This window comes from Muscardinus avellanarius (genome assembly GCF_963383645.1).
Source record: "Muscardinus avellanarius genome assembly, chromosome: 1".
Lineage (NCBI taxonomy): Eukaryota > Metazoa > Chordata > Mammalia > Rodentia > Gliridae > Muscardinus > Muscardinus avellanarius.
In genome coordinates, this window is record NC_137786.1 from 68,906,369 (window position 1) to 68,928,527 (window position 22,159).

At 41.2% G+C, this 22,159-nt stretch overlaps 2 protein-coding genes across 2 annotated transcripts in view; one reads left to right on the forward strand and one right to left on the reverse strand.

The window, feature by feature from the left end:
- The window catches only part of ATG10 (autophagy related 10), a gene marked incomplete at both ends in the record, with an annotated part of 296,512 nt that extends 293,320 nt beyond the window's left edge, over window positions 1-3,192 (forward strand). The window contains 2 exons of the mRNA XM_080706420.1: window positions 2,352-2,449; window positions 3,093-3,192. Of these exons, the coding sequence (XP_080562546.1) occupies window positions 2,352-2,449; window positions 3,093-3,192 (198 nt within the window). The remainder of the gene's footprint in view (window positions 1-2,351; window positions 2,450-3,092) is intronic.
- A 16,279-nt stretch (window positions 3,193-19,471) lies between these two features.
- On the reverse strand, window positions 19,472-21,472 carry RPS23 (ribosomal protein S23). The gene is made up of 4 exons (XM_080701620.1): window positions 21,455-21,472; window positions 20,857-21,016; window positions 19,785-19,905; window positions 19,472-19,649 (listed from the first exon to the last, which is right to left on the reverse strand). Exons 1-4 carry the CDS (start codon window positions 21,456-21,458, stop codon window positions 19,503-19,505), a joined length of 432 nt encoding a protein of 143 aa, XP_080557746.1. The 5' UTR covers window positions 21,459-21,472; the 3' UTR covers window positions 19,472-19,502.
- Between the last annotated feature and the right edge of the window lie 687 nt (window positions 21,473-22,159).

The following is a 22,159-nucleotide window of genomic DNA, read 5'->3' on the forward strand; positions in this document are numbered from 1 at the left end:
TTCAATTTTATACTCATTTTGGTTGGAGAGGATGTGCTGAACTATTCATTCCACCTTGGCTGGAAGTTCACTCCTATCTATTATTTCTTTATAAAATTTTTCTTTAAAAAGTACATATATCTTCATCAGACATAGTGATACACACCTGTAATCCCAGTACTTGGGAGGCTAAGACAAGAAGGATTGCAGGTTCAAAGCCAACCTCAGAGCCGTGCGTGGTGGCGCACGCTTGTAATCCCAGCATTTGGGAGGCTGAGACAGAAGGATCACGGTTTACGGACAGCCTCAGGTACTTAGTGAAGCCCTTTACAACTTAGTGAGGACCTGTTTCAAAATAAAGAATAAAAAATAGGGCAGGGGGTATAGCTCAGAGGTTGAATGTCCCTGGGTTCCATCCCCAGACCCACAAAAAACAAACAAACAAACAAAGCCAACCTCAGCCACTTATTGAGGCTATGAGAAACTTACTGTGCCCTTGTTTCCAAATAAAAAATAAAAATAGGGCTGGAGGTATAGTTCAGAAGTAGAAAGTCCCTGGCTCAATCCTGTGTGTGTGTGTGTGTGTGTGTGTGTGTGTGTGTGTGTGTGTTTCTAAGTTTATACAGATTATACACACATATAATATATAAACATATACATATATTATATAATATATGTTATAAACATCATATATTATATACTGATTCTTATATATTATATTATCATATACCTTATATATTATAATATGTGTATATAAGATAATATATCTTAATGTAATTCCTATTTCAAACTTATCAACCTGTCATAGCTTTATCTTTTTTAATCAAAATAATATCATGTTCTTGTGAATGGGAGCATGCACACAGAAGTAGCTTGGGAGTGAGGGATGCAGGCATCAGGGACCAGTACAGAATTCTTTTCATGAACAGATCTGAGTTCAGCCTCTCAGTGGGCTGGCTAAGAAGAGGAGACACCAAGAGAAGTTAGGCAACTCCTAGTCCAAATCCAGCTACAAGCCCATTTTATTTGGCCCACCCATGTTTAAAAACACATTATTGCTAAGCCAGCTGTGGTGAAGCATGCTTGTAATCCCAGTACTTGGGAGGCTGAGACAGGAGGATTACAGGTTTGTGGACAGCCTCAGCAACTTGTGAGGCCCTCCGCAACTTAGTGAGACCCTGTTGCAAAATAAAGAATAAAATAGAGCTGGGGGGTGTATCTCAGAGATAGAATGCCCCTGAGTTCAATTCCTAGTATGGCAAAAAAAATAAAATAAAATAAACGAAGGAAGGAAGGAAGGAAGGATTGTACTAACATTTAAATTCAGGAAGTTTTAGATAAACTTCTGGTGCTGTAGCTTATTTTGACAAATGGGAAGGTCCAGCATGCCAGGCCTACATTTCAAGGCGCAGTCAGCTGGAGCAGAGTGCAAGCACAACCTGGTGGTCCAGAGCCTAGTATGTCCCCATCACTGCTGGGGTATTTGGCTGGCATTCCCCCTTGTTCATCTGCCTGGACTTCAGAGCTATTTGAGTTTGTACTATCCAACATAACAGTTAATATACAATGTAAATCATCAATTAATTTATCCTTGATAATTTCTTTTGTGTTGATAGAACTATAACATAGATTATTCACCTCATAGAAACCTTTTAGGGCTCCCCATGGCCTGTTAAATAATGTCCACATCTCCAAATTGGCAGTAGTCAGAACTGCATCTTATATCCAGATATTCTCTCATAAAGGGAGTGGAATTACAATGAACGGGATTTTAGCTAATAGAAAACCCGTATCGGCATGGGAGAGACAAAGGAAACAGGCCTAAAAGAGAAAAAAAGAGGACAGTTTAAAAAACACAGTCCGTACTCCTACCTCCAGCTCTCTTATTGAATACAGTTAGGCCTGAAATAATTAAAAAGTTGACAAAATGTATGTTAGAATATGCAAATGATTTTGGTTCCTTTACCATTGATAAAGAGGTGAGTGAAGTGCATGGTTCAAATGGTGAAGTTCCTGGGCTTCCTGGACATCCTTGAAGAAAAAGTAAAGGATAATTACAAGCCAAAGAGAAACACTGGTCATCAGAGAGCAGGAACTAATAAAATGTATTGATCGTTTGTATTATGTAAAAAAAAATCTGTGTGTGCCCCACTATATTTGACAATACTCCTTTATCAATGATTAGCTCTTTCTTACCAACCTCATCATGTTTGGATTATGAATTATATTTTAAAATGGAAAATAAACTTAAATGCCAATTCAGCAACTTGAAAATTAAGACAAACCTTTATTTTAAAGGAATAAACAAGATTATTTTAACTATTTCAAAGTAACTCACAATGACAGTCCTGGACCAACTCTGATTCTTACAGGAGCATCCAATACTTGGGCAGCCCTTTTTTGTACTTCATCCCTGCAAGACTAATGAATTCATGACACCTGTGTTAAAGAATTCTCAGAAAATCAATAGGTAAGAAACACCTTCAAGATACGTTGGCCTCTTTTCATATTTTAAGAGTGTAAATCTTTTTATGTGATTCTAAAAGCTAGGCTAAGAAAGAAATATTCTTTGGAATAATAATAATGGCTAACACATTGATTTTTACCGTGTGCTAGGTGTGCACATTCTAAAGAGTTTTAGATATATTAACATGGTGTACTTTTAGAACATCCTTCTGAGATAAGTATCATTCTTTTACCTAGTTTACAGAGAAGGAAACCAAAGCAGAGGAGTAAAGCAACTCCACCAAAGTCACACAGCCGTGTAGGTGGTAGAACCGGGGTTTGAATCCAAGCACTAAACGACACTGTGCTCTTAGCCACTGAGCTCTACCACTTAGTAAATGCCACAAAGTTGAAGTGTAAATTTTGAGTCAGGGGCCCAAACGCATACCTTACTCTTTAGCTACTCCAATGAGAGATTCTCACTTTCTTGGTGGACCCCAAACCTTGTCAAATAATGGGGCTGAATTCAGAAATTTTAGAACTCCAGGTAGGCACACATCCCTACAAGAACACGTTTCTGTTCTTGTTGGTAACTGACTGACTTTTCTCCATTTTCCAAAACCTACAGTGAAAACCTTAGTCTTGTGCGTATTTCTCTTGTTTTCTAGGAACATGAACTACATCACATCATGGCTGAGCATTGTAGGGCCAGTGGTTGGGCTGAATCTACCTCTGAGTTACGCTGGAGTAACTTATCAGGATGCATGAAATATTGATTGACAAGGTAAGAAAAGCCTGCCTGCGTGTTTTGCTGTTAGAAAGATCCTGGCACCTCTCTTGTGCTCAGGCACACCCTTGCTGTACGGTTATAAGTGTGTTTTCATCTTAATGGGCTGGACCCTGCTTTGTTTCTTAGTTTTTCAACAGTGACCTACTGAGTTATCTAAGAAGCATTTTACTTTCTTGTAAGTAGTGCACATGTAACTGTAGGCATGGATGGTTTTAATACTGATATTCATGAAATAAGTTTTTACTGCTCGGGTAACCATTTCTATTCACTTGGCTTTGTTTTGTTCTTCTTCTCAGACTCTTCTATTGATCTGAGAGACTGCAGCGTGAACACCAAGACTTTGCCTGACCAGCCCTGGTTTTCACGTGATCAGTACTCTGCAATATTCTATGGCACCAAGATTTGCAGCAACTGATATTTGATATATTGAATGTTGAAAAGAAGCATCCCAAAGATGCATATCACTATAAGTAGAAAAAATTAATCTAGTTCAGTAAAACTAAAAATACTGACATCATGAGGTCATTTACAGATCAGTCTTTTCTGGGCTAGGCATTTCACATTACTTTTTCTGTTATGGAGATTGATGGAGACATTTATTTGTATTTTTATTTTAATATAAGATGTGTGAAAATAAAAATACAGAATTTACGTGCCTTTGAAAGCTCTTGTTATAAACATGACCTTTCTTAAATTATTTTCCCACAATCAAACTCAAGAACAATAAATTATTTCTGTTATTCCAAAAGTGTATGTAAGTGTGTGTATGTTTGTATATGCATGCACAGGTAGGTAGAAAGACAAATAAATACAAAGTAAAGAAAATACAATAAATATTTTATTTTTATTTTTTGTGGAAATTATTTTTTGTAGAGATTACACTCAGGAGAATCCTACCTGTGAGCTAAACCTTCAGCCCTATTTTTTATTTTGATTTTAACAGGATCTTGATTGATGAGAGTCTCACTGCTTGCTAAGGCTGTCCTCAAACCTGCAATCCTCCTGTCTCAGCCTCCCAAATACTGGTATTACAAGTGAGCATGACCACACCTGGCAAATATTTTATCATAAATGAGGTAATGTGCCTGATGCTGTGGCACACACCTGTAATCCCAGTGATTTGTAAGGCTGAGGCAGGAGGATCACAAGTTCCCTGGGTAATTTAACAAGACCATCTCAACCTTAAAAAATACAAAAAGGGCTGGGGATTGGCTTAGTGGTAGATGCCCCTAAGGCCACTCCCCAGCATATAAAATAAGATATAATAACATATAAATATATAAGGTAAAATGTTACAAACAACATATGGCATAGTAATTGGAAGTTTTATAAAGGCTGTAGAAAATACTTAAATATTAAAATTTCTTTTTACCTTTAATAATTAGAGTGGTCATTTTGCCCCTCTACTTTTCAAACCCACAGTCCCTGTACTGAAGTTTGGGGGATTTTGTACAAATTTTCCTATCCCTGAGACTTATTTTTTTCATCTTTAATAACACAGTAACAAGCTACCTTATGAGTTTGCTGTGAGAACCACATGAGATAATTAGTGCACAAGAAAATATTGTAAAGCATTACACAAATATTCATTGAATGTTCACCTTTCTTATAACTGATTGTTATTCACTCAGCCTATAACTGTGCTTACTAGCCAATAAGATATTAAGATGAACCTCATTTGGAAGAACTGCCTGTTGGGGTTGCTTGTTTTGTTTTTCATTTTAATTTGCTAGGGGCTGATACTAAGAAAAATGTATTCCACTCGTTAGATAATCTAGATTAGTTTCTTTCAATGAAGGGTGTACTTCAAAATCACCTGAGGATGCTTTACAATTACGAATGCTGGGGCCACCTTCTGAAACAGGCTTTCTGGATGAATCTGATGCACACACTTCCCAGAGAACTCTAGTTTGTTGTGCTTTTATTGCAGCATTTAACTGCGTTGTTTCACCTTGTCAATAAGCCCTTTTCTGTTCTCTGCAATGTGGGCTTGCTTCCCAACAACCATCTGAGCTTCACAGGGACTCCTCGACTTACCATGTGGCTATACCCTAATAAAACCATCAGAGCTGAAAATATCACAAGTTGAGAATGCATTTAATAACCTAACCTACTGAACATCGTAGCTAGCCCAGAACATTTACATTAGACTCCAGCTGGACACAATTACCTAACAGAGTCCTTTATATAACAAAGTTTTGAACAGTTCATGTACATACGTACCTAGGTATTTTGTGAGTGGAATGGATGTAAAAATACAGAACACAATATCCGAAAATCCAGTCAACACAGTATACCTTAGATTTTAGTTGTTTATCTCCTTCATCTTGAGGCTGAGCAGGAGCTGCAGCTCGGCACAACGCCCAGCAACGTGGGAGGGTGTGGACCACAGCTCACCAGCCCAGGAAAATACCTCAAAATCTGAAGTGTGGTTTCCACTGAATGTGTATTATATTCACAACATCATAAAGTCAAAATTATAATCTGAACCATGACAAGCCAGGGGCTGTCTTCTGTGAATAGTAAGAAATTTCACAAGTGGCTGCTGTAGTTGAATATGGCTCATCCTCACTGAAACTCCTGTTGAAACCTGACTCCGACATGAATGGTGTTGAGAAGTGGTGGGATCCTTAAGTGATGGCTAGGTTGTCAAGGAGGCTGCTTGTTACAAGCTCGTTGCTCCCTTTGTCCCCTTGCTCTTCCATACAAGCCCACCGACCTTTCTACCTTCTGCTGAGTTGAAGCAACAGGAGGCTCGCCAGACATACCGGCCCTTCCTTGTACTTCCCAGCTCCAGAACCATGAGCCCGAATAAACTTCTTTCCTTAGAAATTACCCAGTCTCAAGTGTTTGGTGATAGCAACAAAACAAAGACAGTGCCCCACTTGTGGCCATGGATGGCTCTGTGAAAGGGGGACTCACATAATTCAGATGAGAGTATTATCTGTTGGTGAGTCACAGAAGACCAAGACAGCACCCCAGTCCACATCTGCAGGTTGAGGTCTGAACTCTCAGAAGGAGAACAGAAGAGAGAAAGGGTTAATTCAAACTGCTAGAAAAGCTAAAAGTAAAATTTAAAATGCTGAGCTGCACACATTCATGCTAGGATGAGAGCCTGTTTATATGCTTGCTGGGCATTTTGGTATTTACCACTTAACATCTTTTCAACTTCTGCAAGGGATTTTTTTCCCTCGCTCTCCCTAATGTAAACACAGATTTCTCAGCAAGTCATTTCCCAAGCCATGTCATTTCTGGTGTAAAAAAAAAAAGCAATATATATATATATATATATATATATATATATATATATACACACATATATTCTCCAGCCAAATGATGTACTTGTCTGGAAATAGTTATCCTTTGCTAACAGATCCTGAGATGACAGCCTGTCACTTTAGGGACCAGTTTAGTTTTTTATTTGTTTTTCTGTGTGTGTGTGTGTGTGTGTGTGTGTGTGTGTGTGTGTGTATGGTACTGGAGGTGGAACCCAGGGGCTTTCTACCTCCAGGCTACACCCCAGCCCTATTTTTTTTAAATTTTATTTTTATTTATTTATTTATTTATTTTTATTTATTTTTTTATTTTTTTTGGCGGGTCTGGGATGGAACCCAGGAGCATTCGCCCTCTGAGCTACACCCCCAGCCCTGTTTCTTATTCTTTATTTTTTTTCTTTTAACAATTTTTTTTTATTGAACAGAAATAGTATACATTTAAACTATATTTGGTGCCCTCTTCCCCCACCCCCGTTTTCCCTTCCCCCCTCCCACCAATGGTTGTCCAGGTTAACCATGTCTTATTCATAATTTTACATATGTTCAGATGTAGACCCTCATTAATCAAGATCAGCCTTCCTCCTCTCCTATCTTTCCATTCAAACTTTGCTGGTATTTCTCCTCCATTATCTGGAGTCCCACTGGTATCCTTTGTGTTTCCTAGTTTGGGCATATTAGAGGAAACATATGTACCTTCTCCTTCTATGCTTGGCTGATCTCACTTAACATAATGTTCTCCAGACCCCACCCCTATTTTATAATTTATTTGGAAACAGGGTCTCACTAAGTTGCTGAGAGCCTCACTGAGTAGCTGAGGCTGACTTCAAACCTGTGCAATCCTCCTGTCTCCGCCTCCCAAGAGCAGGGATTACAAGAGTGCTCCACCCGGCCCGGCAGTTTAGTTTATTTAAAAAAGTAAAAACAAAACATTATTTTTCTTTGATGAAGACCTAAAACTGTCAGGGGCAGAAAAAGGGTCAAGTAAACATGTAAATTTAGAATTTTCCTTCCCCAGATAGATCCATCTCCTTAGGCAATTCAATTTTCAGAAATTTTTTACTCCAAAAACTTTTAATTTGGGTAGATAAACACTTACATTTTAAAAAATGTAGTTACACTAAAGGGCTATTACCCCAACAATAATTAAAAATCAGAAAATTATTTGTTTTGTCCAAGTTAACTGTTTTTTCTCAGCTAATATACAGAGCAACTTTAGTCAGAAATAAGGCTGATTTTGTGTGACCTTGGAAAAACTGCTTCAACTCATGAGTCCTCAGTTTCCCTATCTGCACATCTGAGGCCCACTAGAACACTTGGGTCTGTGAAATAGGCAAATGACTTGAGGTCTAGACTTTGAGTCTGGTTAGCTCCTAGCTGTGTGACTTGGAGTGGTTTCCTTCATCTCCTTTTTTTTTTTTTTTTTTTACTGTTTATATTAAATAAGGCCCCCAATATGTTTCACTCTTACCTGATAAAGACATAGAGAATATCAAAACCATGCATGAACCTGAACACACCTCATGCCTTGAGAAGGAGGGATGATGGATGACAGCCTGCCCCGTAGGGATGCTAGTCCTGCCCCTCGCTGGCTCGTCACGTGCCTTCCCAGTGCCAGATAGGCTCTCTGATCCTGGAGGTTTCTCCATCCACATCCTTGTCTGACAATTGCTTGTGCTGGTTCCTTCCTGGAGAAGCATCCCTCCCCACACCACTCCAAACCCTTCCCAACCTGGTCTATGTGATTCCCTTTGTCACGAGACCATCTCAGACCACTGCCGTCTCCACTGATCGACTCTGCCCACGTTGTGCATAGTACTTCAGTCATTATGAGCGTTTAATGATCTCTTCTTCACTCTGATCTCCCCTGCTTCTTGGTAGATGGTAAATAATGTAAGGAGATGACCACTGATTTGCATATGCTGTGTAGTGGCCTGCACAGGAGAGTTGCTGTTTGCCTCTTTTATTCTGGGTGTGGAAAGAAGAGAGGGTAGATGAGTGAGTACTTTGACCACTGGGAGAAGAGAGACTGTGCTGATCATTGGGAACTACCCTACAAACTGAACTGGAGAATAAGAAAGCTACCCCTCCCCCCAGCAAAAACTTACTAAGATTAAGAGAAAAAAGACCCAAACTGGACCGCATCCATTTCTCCCATGACAGGGGTTTTAGACCTTGTTTCCTTCATTGTGACCAAAACACCTGATGCAACATAGGGGAGGAAAAGTTTATTTGGCTCATGGTTTCAGAGGTACAGTCCAGTCTGCCAACTCCAAGGCAGAAATCATGGCAGCATTTTCTGGTGGAGGAAAGCTGAGCTCAACTCAGTAGTGTCTGGGAGCAGAGAGCACACCCCAGTGGCCTACCTCTTTCGTTCATCCCTACCTGCCTAAATCGACATCAGTAAATCCATTTCAATTACTAGTCCGTTAGCAGATTTATTCACTGTTGAGATTAAAGTCCTGATTCAATTGTTTCACCTCTAAATGTTGTTGCACTAGGCACATGCTTTCAACACAGGAGCCTTTTGAGGGACATGCTGAGCTCAAACCTTAGTAATTGGTTTGGGTTTTTTTTTTGTTTTTTGTTTTTGGTGGTACTAGGGGTGGAACCCAGGGGCTTTCTACCTCCGGGCTATACTCCCAGACCTATTTTATATTTTATTTGGAAACAGGGTCTCACTAAGTTGCTGAGAGCCCCACTAAGCTGCTGAGGCTCTCAGCCTCACGTGTAATCCCCACGCTTGGGAGGCTGAGACAGGAGGATCGCACAGGTTCGAAGCCAGCCTCAGCTACTTAGTGAGGCTCTCAACAACTTAGTGAGACCCTGTTTCCAAATAAAAATATTAAATAGGTCTGGGAGTATAGCCCAGAGTTAGAAGGCCTCTGGGTTCCACCCCCAGTCAGTACCACCAAAATAAATAAATAAATAAATAAATAAATAAATAAATAAATAAAATAGAGAATATGTTTGTTTTTTCAGGTCTGGGGATGAAACACAGGGGCATTTGACCTCCAAGATATACCCTTTGCCCTGTTTTTATTCTTTATTTTGAAGCAGGGTCTTACTAAGTTGCAGAGAGCCTCACTAAGCAGCTGAGGCTGTCTGTGAACTGCGATCCTCCAGTCTCAGCCTCCCAAATGCTGGGATTACAAGCGTGTGCCACCACACCCGGCAAAAATAGAGATTATGTTTTTAAAATGTATTAGCCAGACAGCCGGGCATAGTGGCGCACACTTGTAATCCCAGTGTTTGGGAGGCTGAGACAGGAGGATCTGGGTACGCGGACAGCCTCAGCTACTTAGTGAGGCCCTCTGCAACTTAGTGAGACCCTATTTCAAAATAAAGAAAAATCGGGCTGAGGTGTAGGTTGGAGGTAGAATGCCCCTGAGTTCCACCCCCAGTACCCTAAAAAAATATATCAGTCAGGTACAGTGGTGTACACCTTTAATCCCAGTTCTTAGGAAGCTGAGACAGGAAGATTACAGGTTTGAGGACAGCCTCAGCAATTTAGCTAGTTCCCCAGCAACTTAGGGAGACCCTATTAAAAAATAGTTAAAAGGCTGGGGATGTAGTTCAGAAATAGCATGCCCCTGGGGTCAAAAGAAGTGAGGAGGGAAGGGAAGGAGGGAGGGAAGGGAAGGAGGGAGAGAGGGAAGGAGGGAGGGGAAGGTTGCACCTGCTAAGAATATTATTATTTTATGAAACTTTGGCCCAACCATAGTCACCACTTAATGATAGGGCTATGGTCTGAGAAATAAATGCATCACTAGGTGGTTTTGTCATTGTGTGAACATTACAGTGTCTACTTACACACACCTAGATGGTATGGCCCACTGCACCCAGGCTAGAAGGGCTGTGCTGTTGAGTATGTGACCTGTTGTTGACAGCAATGTTGTTATGCAGTATAAGTGTGTGTGTGTGTGTGTGTGTGTGTGTGTGTGTGTGTGTGTGTAAGGGGGTTAATATAGACTGGATTTCTGATTCCAAGGAACAGAGTCGTTGGAGTCAGAAATAATCCAGTCTATATTAACCCCCTCTGACTAAAGGCTTTACCAGAAGGATACAGGAAGTACTAAACTATTCTTGTGCCCATAACACCGGACTGCTTTCATGAGCACGTGGGTCTTTGAAGGTCCCCTTTTGTATTTTTGTAGGGCCTATCTATAAGAGTATTTTTCCATTTCTGTTCTTGATTTTGGTAGTATTCAATAATACCACTCAATATAGCACTGTCAAGCCCCTGCTTTTATTTTTGTGTTGTCAGTAGCGACATCTAGTGGTCCTGTTGCAGGCCCTCTGTTTTCTAGGTCCTCAGAGCTGAAAGGAATTTGAGAAACTACCTGGTCCCATTTTGTAAACTATTAAAAATGAATTAAAACCCCAAATCCACACACGTACTCCTACATTATAATTAACTACATATAATAATAAATAAAACCTGTAGTTTTGTGGTGCTTTCCTGGATTACTTTGAAGCATTTTAAATACCCAGAAGTCGCTGTTAGTTATGAGTCAGAAAGCTAACAAAGCCTGGTCGGAGAAGCTGACAGGAAACCATAGTTCCTGTGCCCACAGCCTTTGGTGTGTGGTTACTTACAGGTGTACACCAGGCATTCTCATAGTGTCTTGTACTTAATAGCACCCAATAAATCCCTGTTAAATGTTTGAATATGTAGGTCACTGAGCCCGGGGGAAGAATCCCAGGGGATGTGGGACTTGAAGGACTGAGAAGAATTTGATAAGAGACTAGAAAGGCAAAGGCATTTCAGTCAGGAGCCATGGCGGACTGAAAAAGAGTTTCAACCTATAAAGGTGACTAGATGGAGCTGTTTTAGGGGACTCATTTGAAACTGGTACATTGGGTAGATTGAAAGGAAGAGAAACTGGATAAAGGACAGGAGACTATTGTAGCTGTAATTCCCTAAATTAGGATGGTGACAGAGGAAAGAAACCAATTTCAGAGACATGCCATGGACAAGAATTTGGTATGAAAAGAAAGAGGAGACCCTTGTTATGTCTTAGGTTCTAAACTGGTAGTCTCTGCTCAGACTTAGACAGGCTCCCCCATCCCCCTTCTGCAGATACCAGGGACTGAACTTGCATTCCTTTTTGGAAAGTGCCACCCGCTTAATCCTTTGAGAGATTACTTTCTCCCAACAGCAGCACAGTGAGACAGTGTAATCTCCTGAGACCCCTCCTCCAACAGGCTCGGGAAAGGACAACTCAGCCTTTCCTGTTCATCCATAGAGCTGGCTCAATAAAATGCCCTCCAGAGCAGGTAAGAGGGAATGAATTCTGAATTCTAGTCTCCATAGATCAAAGTGGACAGATCCCATGAACAGATTAGTTAGTTGAAAAAAAAAAAAACTAAATGCCACCTACATATTATGGTTTTATGTCTCCCAAATGTATATGTTTATGTGTATTTATATACATATATATTTTTAAAGCAAATTCATTGTCTCTCCTATAACAGTCTGGAGATGATATCTTTAAGAGGTGAATAGGCCATGAGAGCCCTGCTGTCTGTCATGAATGGGTCAGCACTGTCATCTCAGGAGCTGGGGTCCTTATCAACAGACAAGTTTGGTGCCCACTCACACATTACATTCATATCCTCTCTCTCATTGTCCATCTTATTTTGATGTGGCAAGAAAGGAAATCAGCACATGATGGCCCCTTGACCTTGAACTTCCCAGCCTCCAGAACTATGTCAATAAATTTCAGTTCATTATAAATTACCCGGTGTGTGGTACTATATTATAGCAGCAAAACACAGACTAAGACACTATGTGTGCAACCTGAAATTATTTATATAAAAATATGCTAATAGTGCCTATTTTCTTTTTGTGTGTGTGTGTGTGTGTGTGTGTCTGGGACCCAGAAGCATTCGACCTCCAATCAAAGGATGTGGAACCACGTTGCTAAGTGGTTCATCAGTAAGGCTATAACAACTTACATTCCCAGCAACAGTTTGTGTCTTACCATATCCTTAAATTTTGCAAATAATTTTATTTTTCTTTGCTTTCATTACTGAACTAAACATTTCTTTTTCTCTCTCTCTCAAATTTGCATGAATTCTCAACTGTTTCTCCCCAGAGTGTTGAGCGTGTCTCTGTGTGCTGGTTTAGTCTTCTCAGCATCTTTGTTGGTGTTTGGTTGCCCTTCCCCCCTCTCAATTTTCTCCTATCAGAGCTGATTCTAGAATAATCACAGAGTTGTGGCAGTTGAACAATTAGAATGTGTAAATAATTTTTTTAATTATGGAAAATGTCAAAATTCTTATAGAAAATAGTACAATGAACCTTCACATACCTATAAATCAGAATCAACAATTACCAGAATTTGTTTCATTCAACCCTTTTTTTTAAATTTTCCCAAATTCTTTAAAGCCAACTGTAGGCATTATGTTATTTGCCTTCATAGGTGCAGCCTGAACATCTGTATTTTTATTTTTTATTTATTTTTGGTACTAGGGACTGAACCTGGAGGCATTCTACCTCTGAGCTATACTTCCAACCCCTTTTATATTATTTTCTTTTCTGAGACATGTACAGAAATAGGCATTCAAGGGAGAATGAAGGTCACCCTAAAAGTGAGAGTAGCCTTATTTTTTATTTTGAAACAGGGTCTAAGTTGCTAAGGCTGGAATCGGACCTGTGATCCTCCTACCTCAGCTCCAAGTACTAAAATTGCAGGTGTGTGCTATGAGACTCAGCTGAACTTTTTCTTTCTCAGTACTAAGGATGCAACCCAGAGGCATTCTACCTCTGAGCTACACTCCCAGCCCTATGTTTTTTTTTTTTTAATATTTTGAAACAGAGTCTCACTGAGTTGCAAAGGGCCTCACTAAGTAGCTGAGGCTGTCCATGAATCACAGGACTCCTGTGTCAGCCTCCCGAATGCTGGGGTTCCAAGCGTGTGCCACCATGCCGTGCCTGATGAACGTCTTTATTTGATCCATTCCATCAATTTTTACTCCATTCTCAGATGTTGAAACTATGCTGGGTTTTTGTCCTCTGATTTTGTTCCTGAAAGTAAACTTTATGTCTTCTTTCTGATTCTACATTTACCTGTGCCTTTGGGGAACTTTAAGATGATCATAATTAGGTCAGCAGTGCAGTCAAAGCAGAATACAAATGTGATTTTGCCTGCTCTGTGGCCTGCATCATTGCTGTGGTTAGGATATGACAGTGTCCGCCGTCCTAGTGGACAGTGTTGAGGTGGTGGAAGCACCAGGAGGCGGGGCCAGGTGGAAAGCACTTGGGTCATGGGGGCCTCACTCCGCAGATGGATGAACACTGCCTCACTGACGGGGATCAGAACGCTAGGGACTGCATCAATTCCCTCAAGAACAGTTGTTATAAGTGAGCCTTAAGCCCGGTGTGATGGCGCACACTTGTAATCCCAGCATTTGGAGGCTGAGACAGGAGGATCTGGGTTCGTGGACAGCCTCAGCTACCTAGTGAGGCCCTTTGCAACTCAGTGAGACGCTGTTTCAAAATGAATAAAAATAGGACTGGGGGTGTAGCTCAGAGGTAGAATGCCCCTGGACTCCGTCCCCAGTACTGGAAAAAAAAAAAAAAAAAAGTGAGCCTTGCACCTCCAGGGATTGCTCTTCAGCATGCACTCCCACGCTGTGCTGTCACCCACAAGATGCTCACCAGTGCTGAACAGAGGCCCGTGCATGCACTTCAGGTTCCAGAACTAAAGAGAGCTAAGTAAGCCACTTTTTAAAAAAGTATCCAGCCTCAGGTGTTTTGTTCTAGCAATGCAAAACAGACTAGGACATCATCCACAGAACCTCACCACATTGGCGACATTTCATAGCAAACCACAGGCAACTTCTCTTGACTGTTCTCAGCTGTGAGTAACATAGAAAATTATATAATGTGTGACTGAATATGTTTACTTTTGTACAGATTAAATAGAGGCTGGTTTCTTGGGTTAGGATCCCCTCTATATACAGTTTCAAGAGGTTGCCAGACTCTTAAAAATCCATCTATGGGACAAAAACCTAGCTCCAGAATCCCATTCACAATGGCTTTCTTCCATTACTTCACACACACACACACACACACACACACACACACACACACACACACACACACACAATGAGCAAGAGGAGAAGATGCATAGTACCTGGAGGAAAATACTAGTTACAAACATATGACAGTGTGTAAAATATAGAATAAATGAAATCAACTGTTATGTACTGGATGCAAAAGCCCAGACAGATGCTTCTAACTGGCTGGGAATCTGAGGAGCAGGGAAGTGGTTTTCTTACAAGCACAAACACACACAGAACAAAGGAGCTGAAGCTGTCAGACTATATAGAAAAAATATTATAAGTTAATTCACAAACTGCTGGAGAAAAAAAGTTATGACAAGGCACGATATTGCACGTCACTGTTTCCAAAGCAGGTGTTAATGAACAAAACATGTTTTAACAAGTAACAGTTCTAACTATACTCAGTTAGGACTGAAAGGGAACATTATTTAATATGTGGTTTACTTGGCCCACTATTTTACAGATTTAAACATTTCTGGTTGCTAAAAGGAAGCACTATAATATTTATTCATATATAATTTTGAAAATTTGGGCATGCTGTATTGTCTTACACTTTTAAAAACAAATAATTTTTTTTTGTCTGAGGATTGAACCCAGGGATAGGGACATTTTACCTGAATGACACCCCCCCCCCCCAGCCCTATTTTACTGTTTTATTTTTTAAACAAGGTCTCACTGGATTGCTAAGAACCTAAGTTGCTGAAAATATCTTGAACTTGTGACTCTCCTGTCTCAGCCTCCCAAATATTGGGATTACAGGTGTATACCACCACAACTGGCTGTACTTCTAACTCAGCCAAATAGCATGACTCATTTATTCCTAATAACGGTAGTGAGCTTTTGAAAGCTAGCCTTAAACCAAAACATTCTTCACTGTGAGGAAATTAGAAAACAAAATTCACATCAGTAATTTTATTATCACTAACAATCAAGCCCATCACTCACTGGTAAAGGACCTGCAAGGGGAGCTGGTATTTCCCTGGCTAGAAGAATCCTACTGTGGGGGGACCTTGGTTTCCTCCCCCCTCAGAGGCAGTGGTTTTCTTGGGCATCTATATTGCCATTTGGTTATGTGGGAAACTAGTAGGTTAAAATGCAGATTTGTGATGATGTTTATCATGCTTGGTGGAAGTTCTAGGGTATACATGTGGGTGAATTTACCTTGTTTTTTTTTTTTGTTTGTTTTTTTTTTGTTTGTTGGTACTGGGGTTCCTGGAAACCCTTCTACCTCCGGGCTACACTCCCAGACCTATTTTATACTTTTTTTGGAAACAGGGTCTCTTAAGCAGCGCGGCTGGCTTTGAACCTGCGTGATCCTCCTGTCTCCGCCTCCCAAGCGTGGGGATTACAAGCGTGCGCCACCACACCTGGCCACTACCTTGTTTTTAAAGATTCACATCACACAGTAAAGGCTTAAGTGACCTGAATGAGGTGGTGACCATGTTCACTTGGACAAATTATTTCTATACTCTTAAGAGCTATCTTCTTGGAGCCTCCAGTTTATGAGGTGGCTGGATGAGATCGATGGTTGCAAGTGGAGAAAGCCAGAAAGTCTCTACTAGGAACTATTTAACTGTTTATTAAAAGAAAAAAAGTAAAGATTTCCCCTGGATACCTGAAAGATTGTTTCCCAGATGATTGATAACTATAATCCAAGGGAATTCTGATATTCCCTGCAGGATGTCATGAACCTCCAAGTTCTGCTTTAAGAGTTTCTGATTTATTTGAGCTTTGGTAGGCAAATGGAGCCAACACAGATGAATTAACAAACTAAATTACCCATCCAAAGTACACATTCACACACACGTACATGTGAATATAAGTTGCAAAAGTAGTAGTAGTAGTAGTAGTAGTAGTAGTAGTAGTAGTAGTGTGTTAATGGGGGGATGGAACCCAGGGGCATTCTACCCCAACCCTATTTTAACTATTTTATTTTGAAACAGGCACTCACTAGGTTGCTGATCTTGGTAGGTTACTGAAGCTGGTCTAGAATCTGCTATCCTATCTCAGCCTCCCAAGTACTAGGATCCTGGCTTCTGCCATTACACTCCTCTTGGTTTGTATCTTCAACCAGCTTCCCAAATAACATCTTTCATAACCAGAGTTCACCAGTTTTTAAATGCACTTTTGATTGTATAATACTTTGAAATTCCACAAGTATTGATTTGTGTAAAGCTCAACACTATCAGGACAGAACTGTTTCTTCACAAAAAGAAACTCCCTCCTGTGCCCCACTGCTTTTCAATTGTTATAATCCTTTCATTTCAAAAGTTAAATACATGAAACCAAACACAATGTAACCTTTGAGATTGGCTTTCTATACTCAGTACAGAAAGCTTCATAGAAGTTGCTGCCTCTGAGGGTATTTTCTCTTCATGTTTAAGTAGTATTCTACTTATGGTTGTATCTGTCTACTTAGGACATTTGCTTGTTATTGGCCAACATGAGTAAAGTTGCTCCCCCACATACATTGTAGATGGAACCCAGGGGAATTCCCCCTTTGAGCTACACCCCTCTCCTTTTTATTTTGAAAATCTTGCTAAGTTGTTGAGGCTGGCCTTGATCTTGCAGTCCTGCTTCAGCCTCTTAAGTACTGGGATCATAGGCATCTGCTACTGCACTTGGCTGTGTATAGGTGTTATATGGACAAGAAACCACAAAACCTTTTCTGAGGACTAAGATATATTATCCCCATCAGTAACAGGAGATCCAGCTGCTCCACATTTTCACCAGTACTTGGCATTGCATTAATTTGAGCCATTCTAGTTAAGTATATAGTGGTATTTCACTGGGATTTCAATTTACATCTTCTTGGTCATTATGTTGACTTTTCATATAATTTCTTCGATGAAAGCACTTCCTTATATTGTTAACTATTTTATTACTTCTGAGTTTAGAGGGTTTTGGATGCATATCCTTTATTGAATATAGGACTAGAAAATATTCCCTCCCAATTTATGGTCTTTTCATCCTAACAGGATCTTCAGTTAAAATTTAAAAAGTTTGATTAAGTCAATATATCCATTTAAAGTAATGTGCTATTAATGTAATGTTTATGAACTCTACCTAAGCTTAAATTGTGAAGACGCCATTTTCTGCAAATTTCAGAGCTTTTACATTCAGATATATAATCCACTTTAATTTGTGCATATGTACATGGCATGAGGTTTAAATTGAGGGTTTGGGGGAGATACAAATAGAAGTCCACATAATTTATTGAAAACTACCCTTCCTCCATTATTAAATCACTTGAGCATACTTCATTCTATCCACCAATTTCCTACCCTATTTTAACATTGTTTCTTTTCTAACAAGGAAATAGCTTTACTTACACCCATATCTTGTCTTAGAAGCAGTTTTTGTGATTGCTCCAATTTTATTCATTTTCAATAGCTCAGCAACTCTCACCCTTTCACTTTTCCATATTAACTTTAGAACTTTTATACACAAAAAGCTTGATAGCATGTTCCTTAAATCTATGACGCAGGTAACCCCACCCTCCCCGTTTCAGCCTGGCCCAAAACTCACCAGACACTAGTTTCATGTTGGATGTGAAGGGGCTGGCTGGGTCACTAGATGGTGGAGGCTCAGAGGCAGAATTATGACCTGACTTGGATTTGAGGTGCTAGAGGATTTATGGGTCTGGATACTGCACCATAGGACTCCACAGGGGCTTCAATGCCCCAGATATATCAGCCGACACATGCCAGCCACTGTCCAAGGTGTCCTTCCCTAAGGTTTTCTTTATAGGTAGGTTGAGGGCTCAGGCATAGGATGCTAGCAGCTTACCCATGATAGGCCACCCTTCTTGTGCAGCCTAACCCACATTAGTTCCCTGCCTACTTGCAGCACTAGGACTGATTTCAGTTAGGTGCAGTGGTACATTCCTGTAATGCTAGTATTTGGAAGGACCACAGGTTTAAGACCAACCTTAGCAACTAGGTGAGACCCACATGAAAGGGCTTAGTCCTTGGTAATACATAAAACAAAAAAAACTGCTAGAAACCACTTTATTAACTAAGCAACAGCCATATAGGGATTTAATGAAATTTGCTGAGGCACCTAGTAAGTAATCAATAAGGTCTAAAATGAAGGAGACAATGGAAGACACCCTAATTTAGGGGATGAAGGTAATTCGGGTAGTTGGGACCATGGAGAGGAAGGCTGGGGACAGGTAGGAAGGGATCAGACTTAACACAGGTTCTCCTGTGCCATAGGAAACATTCTGGTTACCATCCCAGGATAAGCAAAATATCCCAAGATTCAAAACAATCTAAGTGCTAAGCTTTTGTGAGAGCAAGTTAATCACTCAAATGCAGTCAACAAGTCCTCCAGATCACTAAATCAGAAACCAAAAAGCTAAGACATTGTGAACAATTTAAATCAAAATGTGCGGATTGCAAAAGCCCCAAGTACCCAACACCCACCTCCAAGTTAACAAAGCACAAATACATACTTCATCACTCACTGCTATGGGCGTGCCTGAAAGCAAACCTTAAAGTCAGATTCTATCAGTTACCAACACTTAGATCACTTAGGTCTCCCTTGCTGTAGGTGCCCTCACATGCACTTCCATCATACTACCCAATGCTTTACCTTCCCATTTTAAAGGCACCAATGTAGGTACAGAATTACAACATAGACCAACATGTTTACATACTTGAAATACAGAGCAGGATGTACCTTATCAGGATCCTTTTCTATCTCTACCCCAGGAAGATAAATAAGTAGCAGAATACTATGTAATTAAGACTTTTTACTCCATGCAAGAGAAACTTTGCCCTAGGTCATTAATCCCATTTACTCTAAAGAATTCTAAAACAACTCATCTTACCACCTCCAATAATTGGTTAAGCACGAAATGCTACTTTAAGAGAAAATAAAAATACAAAACATTTTTGGAATACGAAAATTTATTGCTACCACATTTTCACCATTGATATTTATGATCTCGGTCTTTCTTTCTTGCCTTTGTATAAGGCCAAGAGAGACACATTGGCTACTTTAACAACCTTAAACCGGACTCCAGGAATGTCACCAACAGCATGACCTTTCCGACCAAACCCAGCAACCAGAACTTCATCGTTTTCCTGAAAGAAATAAATAAAATGTTTACTTCTGGTATGTGAATAGCAATCACACAAGTACTCATTTATTCAAAAAAATGAGAAGAGCAATCCCCCAAACAAAAACTATAGGAAATTAAACTAATTTGAAACACTCACCTCAATAAAGTTCAAACAACCATCATTAGGCACAAAAGCTGTAATTTTCTTGCCGTTCTTGATTAGCTGGACCCTGACACATTTCCTAATGGCAGAATTTGGCTGTTTGGCTTCAACCCCTCTGAAACACAAAATGCACAGGAGAGTGAATTAGCTTTTTGAAAAGGTTACACACTAGCATAAAACTAATGAGAAATTGTCGACTTTTCGATCCATTCTTAAAGCCTCCAATCCTATTATTTTAGCCAGATAGAATGGTATACTCCTGTAACCCTTGTACTTGGGATCAGTTTTAAGGGCAGCCTCAACAACTTGGTGAAACTGCTTCAAAATTTTTAAAAAGGGCTTAGTGTAGCTCTAAGAAAGCAAGCTTCTAAGCAACTAAGGTTGGTCTTTTCAGAGTTTCATTAACACAATGGGAGAAGTTTAATCCCTTTTTAGTTGTAAAGATAGGAAACTAGAATTTGAGCTAGGAAATCTAGATTAAAAAAACTTTTAACTTTACCACTAAATTTAACAGCATTATATGAAATGAATCATATGGCTTGATTTTTTGCTGCATGACTTCAGGCAAGGCACTTCTCTTTACCTTAGTTTTCTCAAATAGAAAAGTCATGATACCAAAGATTAAACAGGTGACAGGTACCATTTGCTTCTAACAATCCCCACAAACAGAGGTGCTGATCTATGTCCCTCTCTTATTTACATTTTCTCTTCCACCCAACCCATTACTGAATCAAAATAACTTGGTTAACTAACCTCTATGCAATAAATTTAAAATACAATAGTACAGTGATGGTGCACACCTGTAATCCCAGTACTTGGGAGGCTAAGTCAGGAGGATCACAATTTAGTAAGACAGCTATAAGAGGGCTGGGGGTGCAGCTCCGAGGTAGAATGCCCCTCAGTTCAAATTCCAGTACCACAAAAACAACGGTGGTTTATAATCTGCCTCCTAAATGCCCGGAGAGAGACTACACAAAAACCTAAAACAATCTGCAGCTTTGAAACAAGATATTAAGTGTTCAAAATTGGAGTCAAGCCTTAAAGAGATTAGTGAATGCTCACTTACACTTTTTCCAGCACAATTCCCTTTGCATGGGAAGCACCTCCAAAAGGGTTGGCCTTCAGGGCTGTGCCCAAATGGGCTTTCTTGTACTGTTTATCATGCCACTTCTGGTCCCGTCGGTGACTACGGAGCTTCCTGGCAGTACGAAGACCGCGACACTTGCCTGAGAATTAAAAACCATTGCAATTACTTCGCACAACGACACCAATGCCCCGTCTCACATCCTCTAAAACACTGTTCATCAGAACTAAACCTTTATGCCGGCTGGCTTTCGTTACACATCTTGGCCCTTGGGTCAAGTTGACCTCAAGGTTCCCTCGACCCTAATAATTAACGTTATAAAGGGCACAAGCCCCCGGGTGCGTGCGTTTTCCCAGAAAATGGAGGCGCACGCTCCGCTCGGCTCGGCGTCTGCTCCCGGGTGGCGCGGCCTGGGCGCGCTCCGCACGCGGGGGCCATGTGCCCGCGGGAGCCGCGCTTCCCAGCCCTCCTGTCGCGCCTCGCCGAGGAACCCTTCCCCAGGTGTCATTCCCCTGCGCTTGCCCATCCCCGGGCCCCAGATGCCTCCTGCGGCGCCTCGGCCGGACCCCGCACAGCTCACCCATCCTGCTGGTGCCACGGGCCGCAGCAAAAGAGAGAAGCCGCCCAGGACGGACCCACAAGGCACTGCGAGAGGCCCCGCCTAGCCGCCAAGGACCTCGCGCGGCTGCCTGTGCGGCGCCTGACTCGAGGCCGGCGCCTCGATTGAAAAAGACGCATTGCTCCACTTTCACGAGACAGAATTGGCGTCTTATTTTGTTCTCACAAAATTCAGAGATATCCAGTTTGCATTTTCCATCGTTATTTCCTATTCAGGCGAAGGCCGCGGACAGTGCGCATGTGAACTACCAATCCCAGAGTGCTGTGGGTGACGCCGGCCCCTGCGCAGGCGCCCTGGGCACGCCCGTCCTCCGTGCGGGGCCGGGCCGGGCGGAGTGGGCGTGTGGACTACGAATCCCAGAGCCCTGCGCGCCATGCCGGCTTCCGTGCAGGCGCTCTGGGCACGCCGGTCCTCCGGGTTGGGCGGTCCGGGCGTAGAGAGAGGGGCCGCCGGGCGGCGGTGAGCGAGGTGGGGTGGTCACCTGTGACTACCGAGTGGGCGGTTGGACTTCAGAGCATTGCCTCACACTCACAGGCAACGCAGTAAATGGCAAAATTTTAGTGAGGCATTGTGGTGTAAAATCCAAGCTTTGGACTCAGACCCGGCATTACCCCGAAAGCCGTCATTTATCGGCTGTGCGACCTCAGGCGATTCATTTAATTAACT

Coding starts and splice junctions, on each gene's coding strand:
- RPS23 (XM_080701620.1), bottom strand. Junction 19,906..20,856: donor GGAATTGTGCTGGAAAAAGT/GTAAGTGAGCAT, acceptor TTTGTGTTTCAG/AGGGGTTGAAGCCAAACAGC. Junction 19,650..19,784: donor GTTGTTTGAACTTTATTGAG/GTGAGTGTTTCA, acceptor TATTTCTTTCAG/GAAAACGATGAAGTTCTGGT.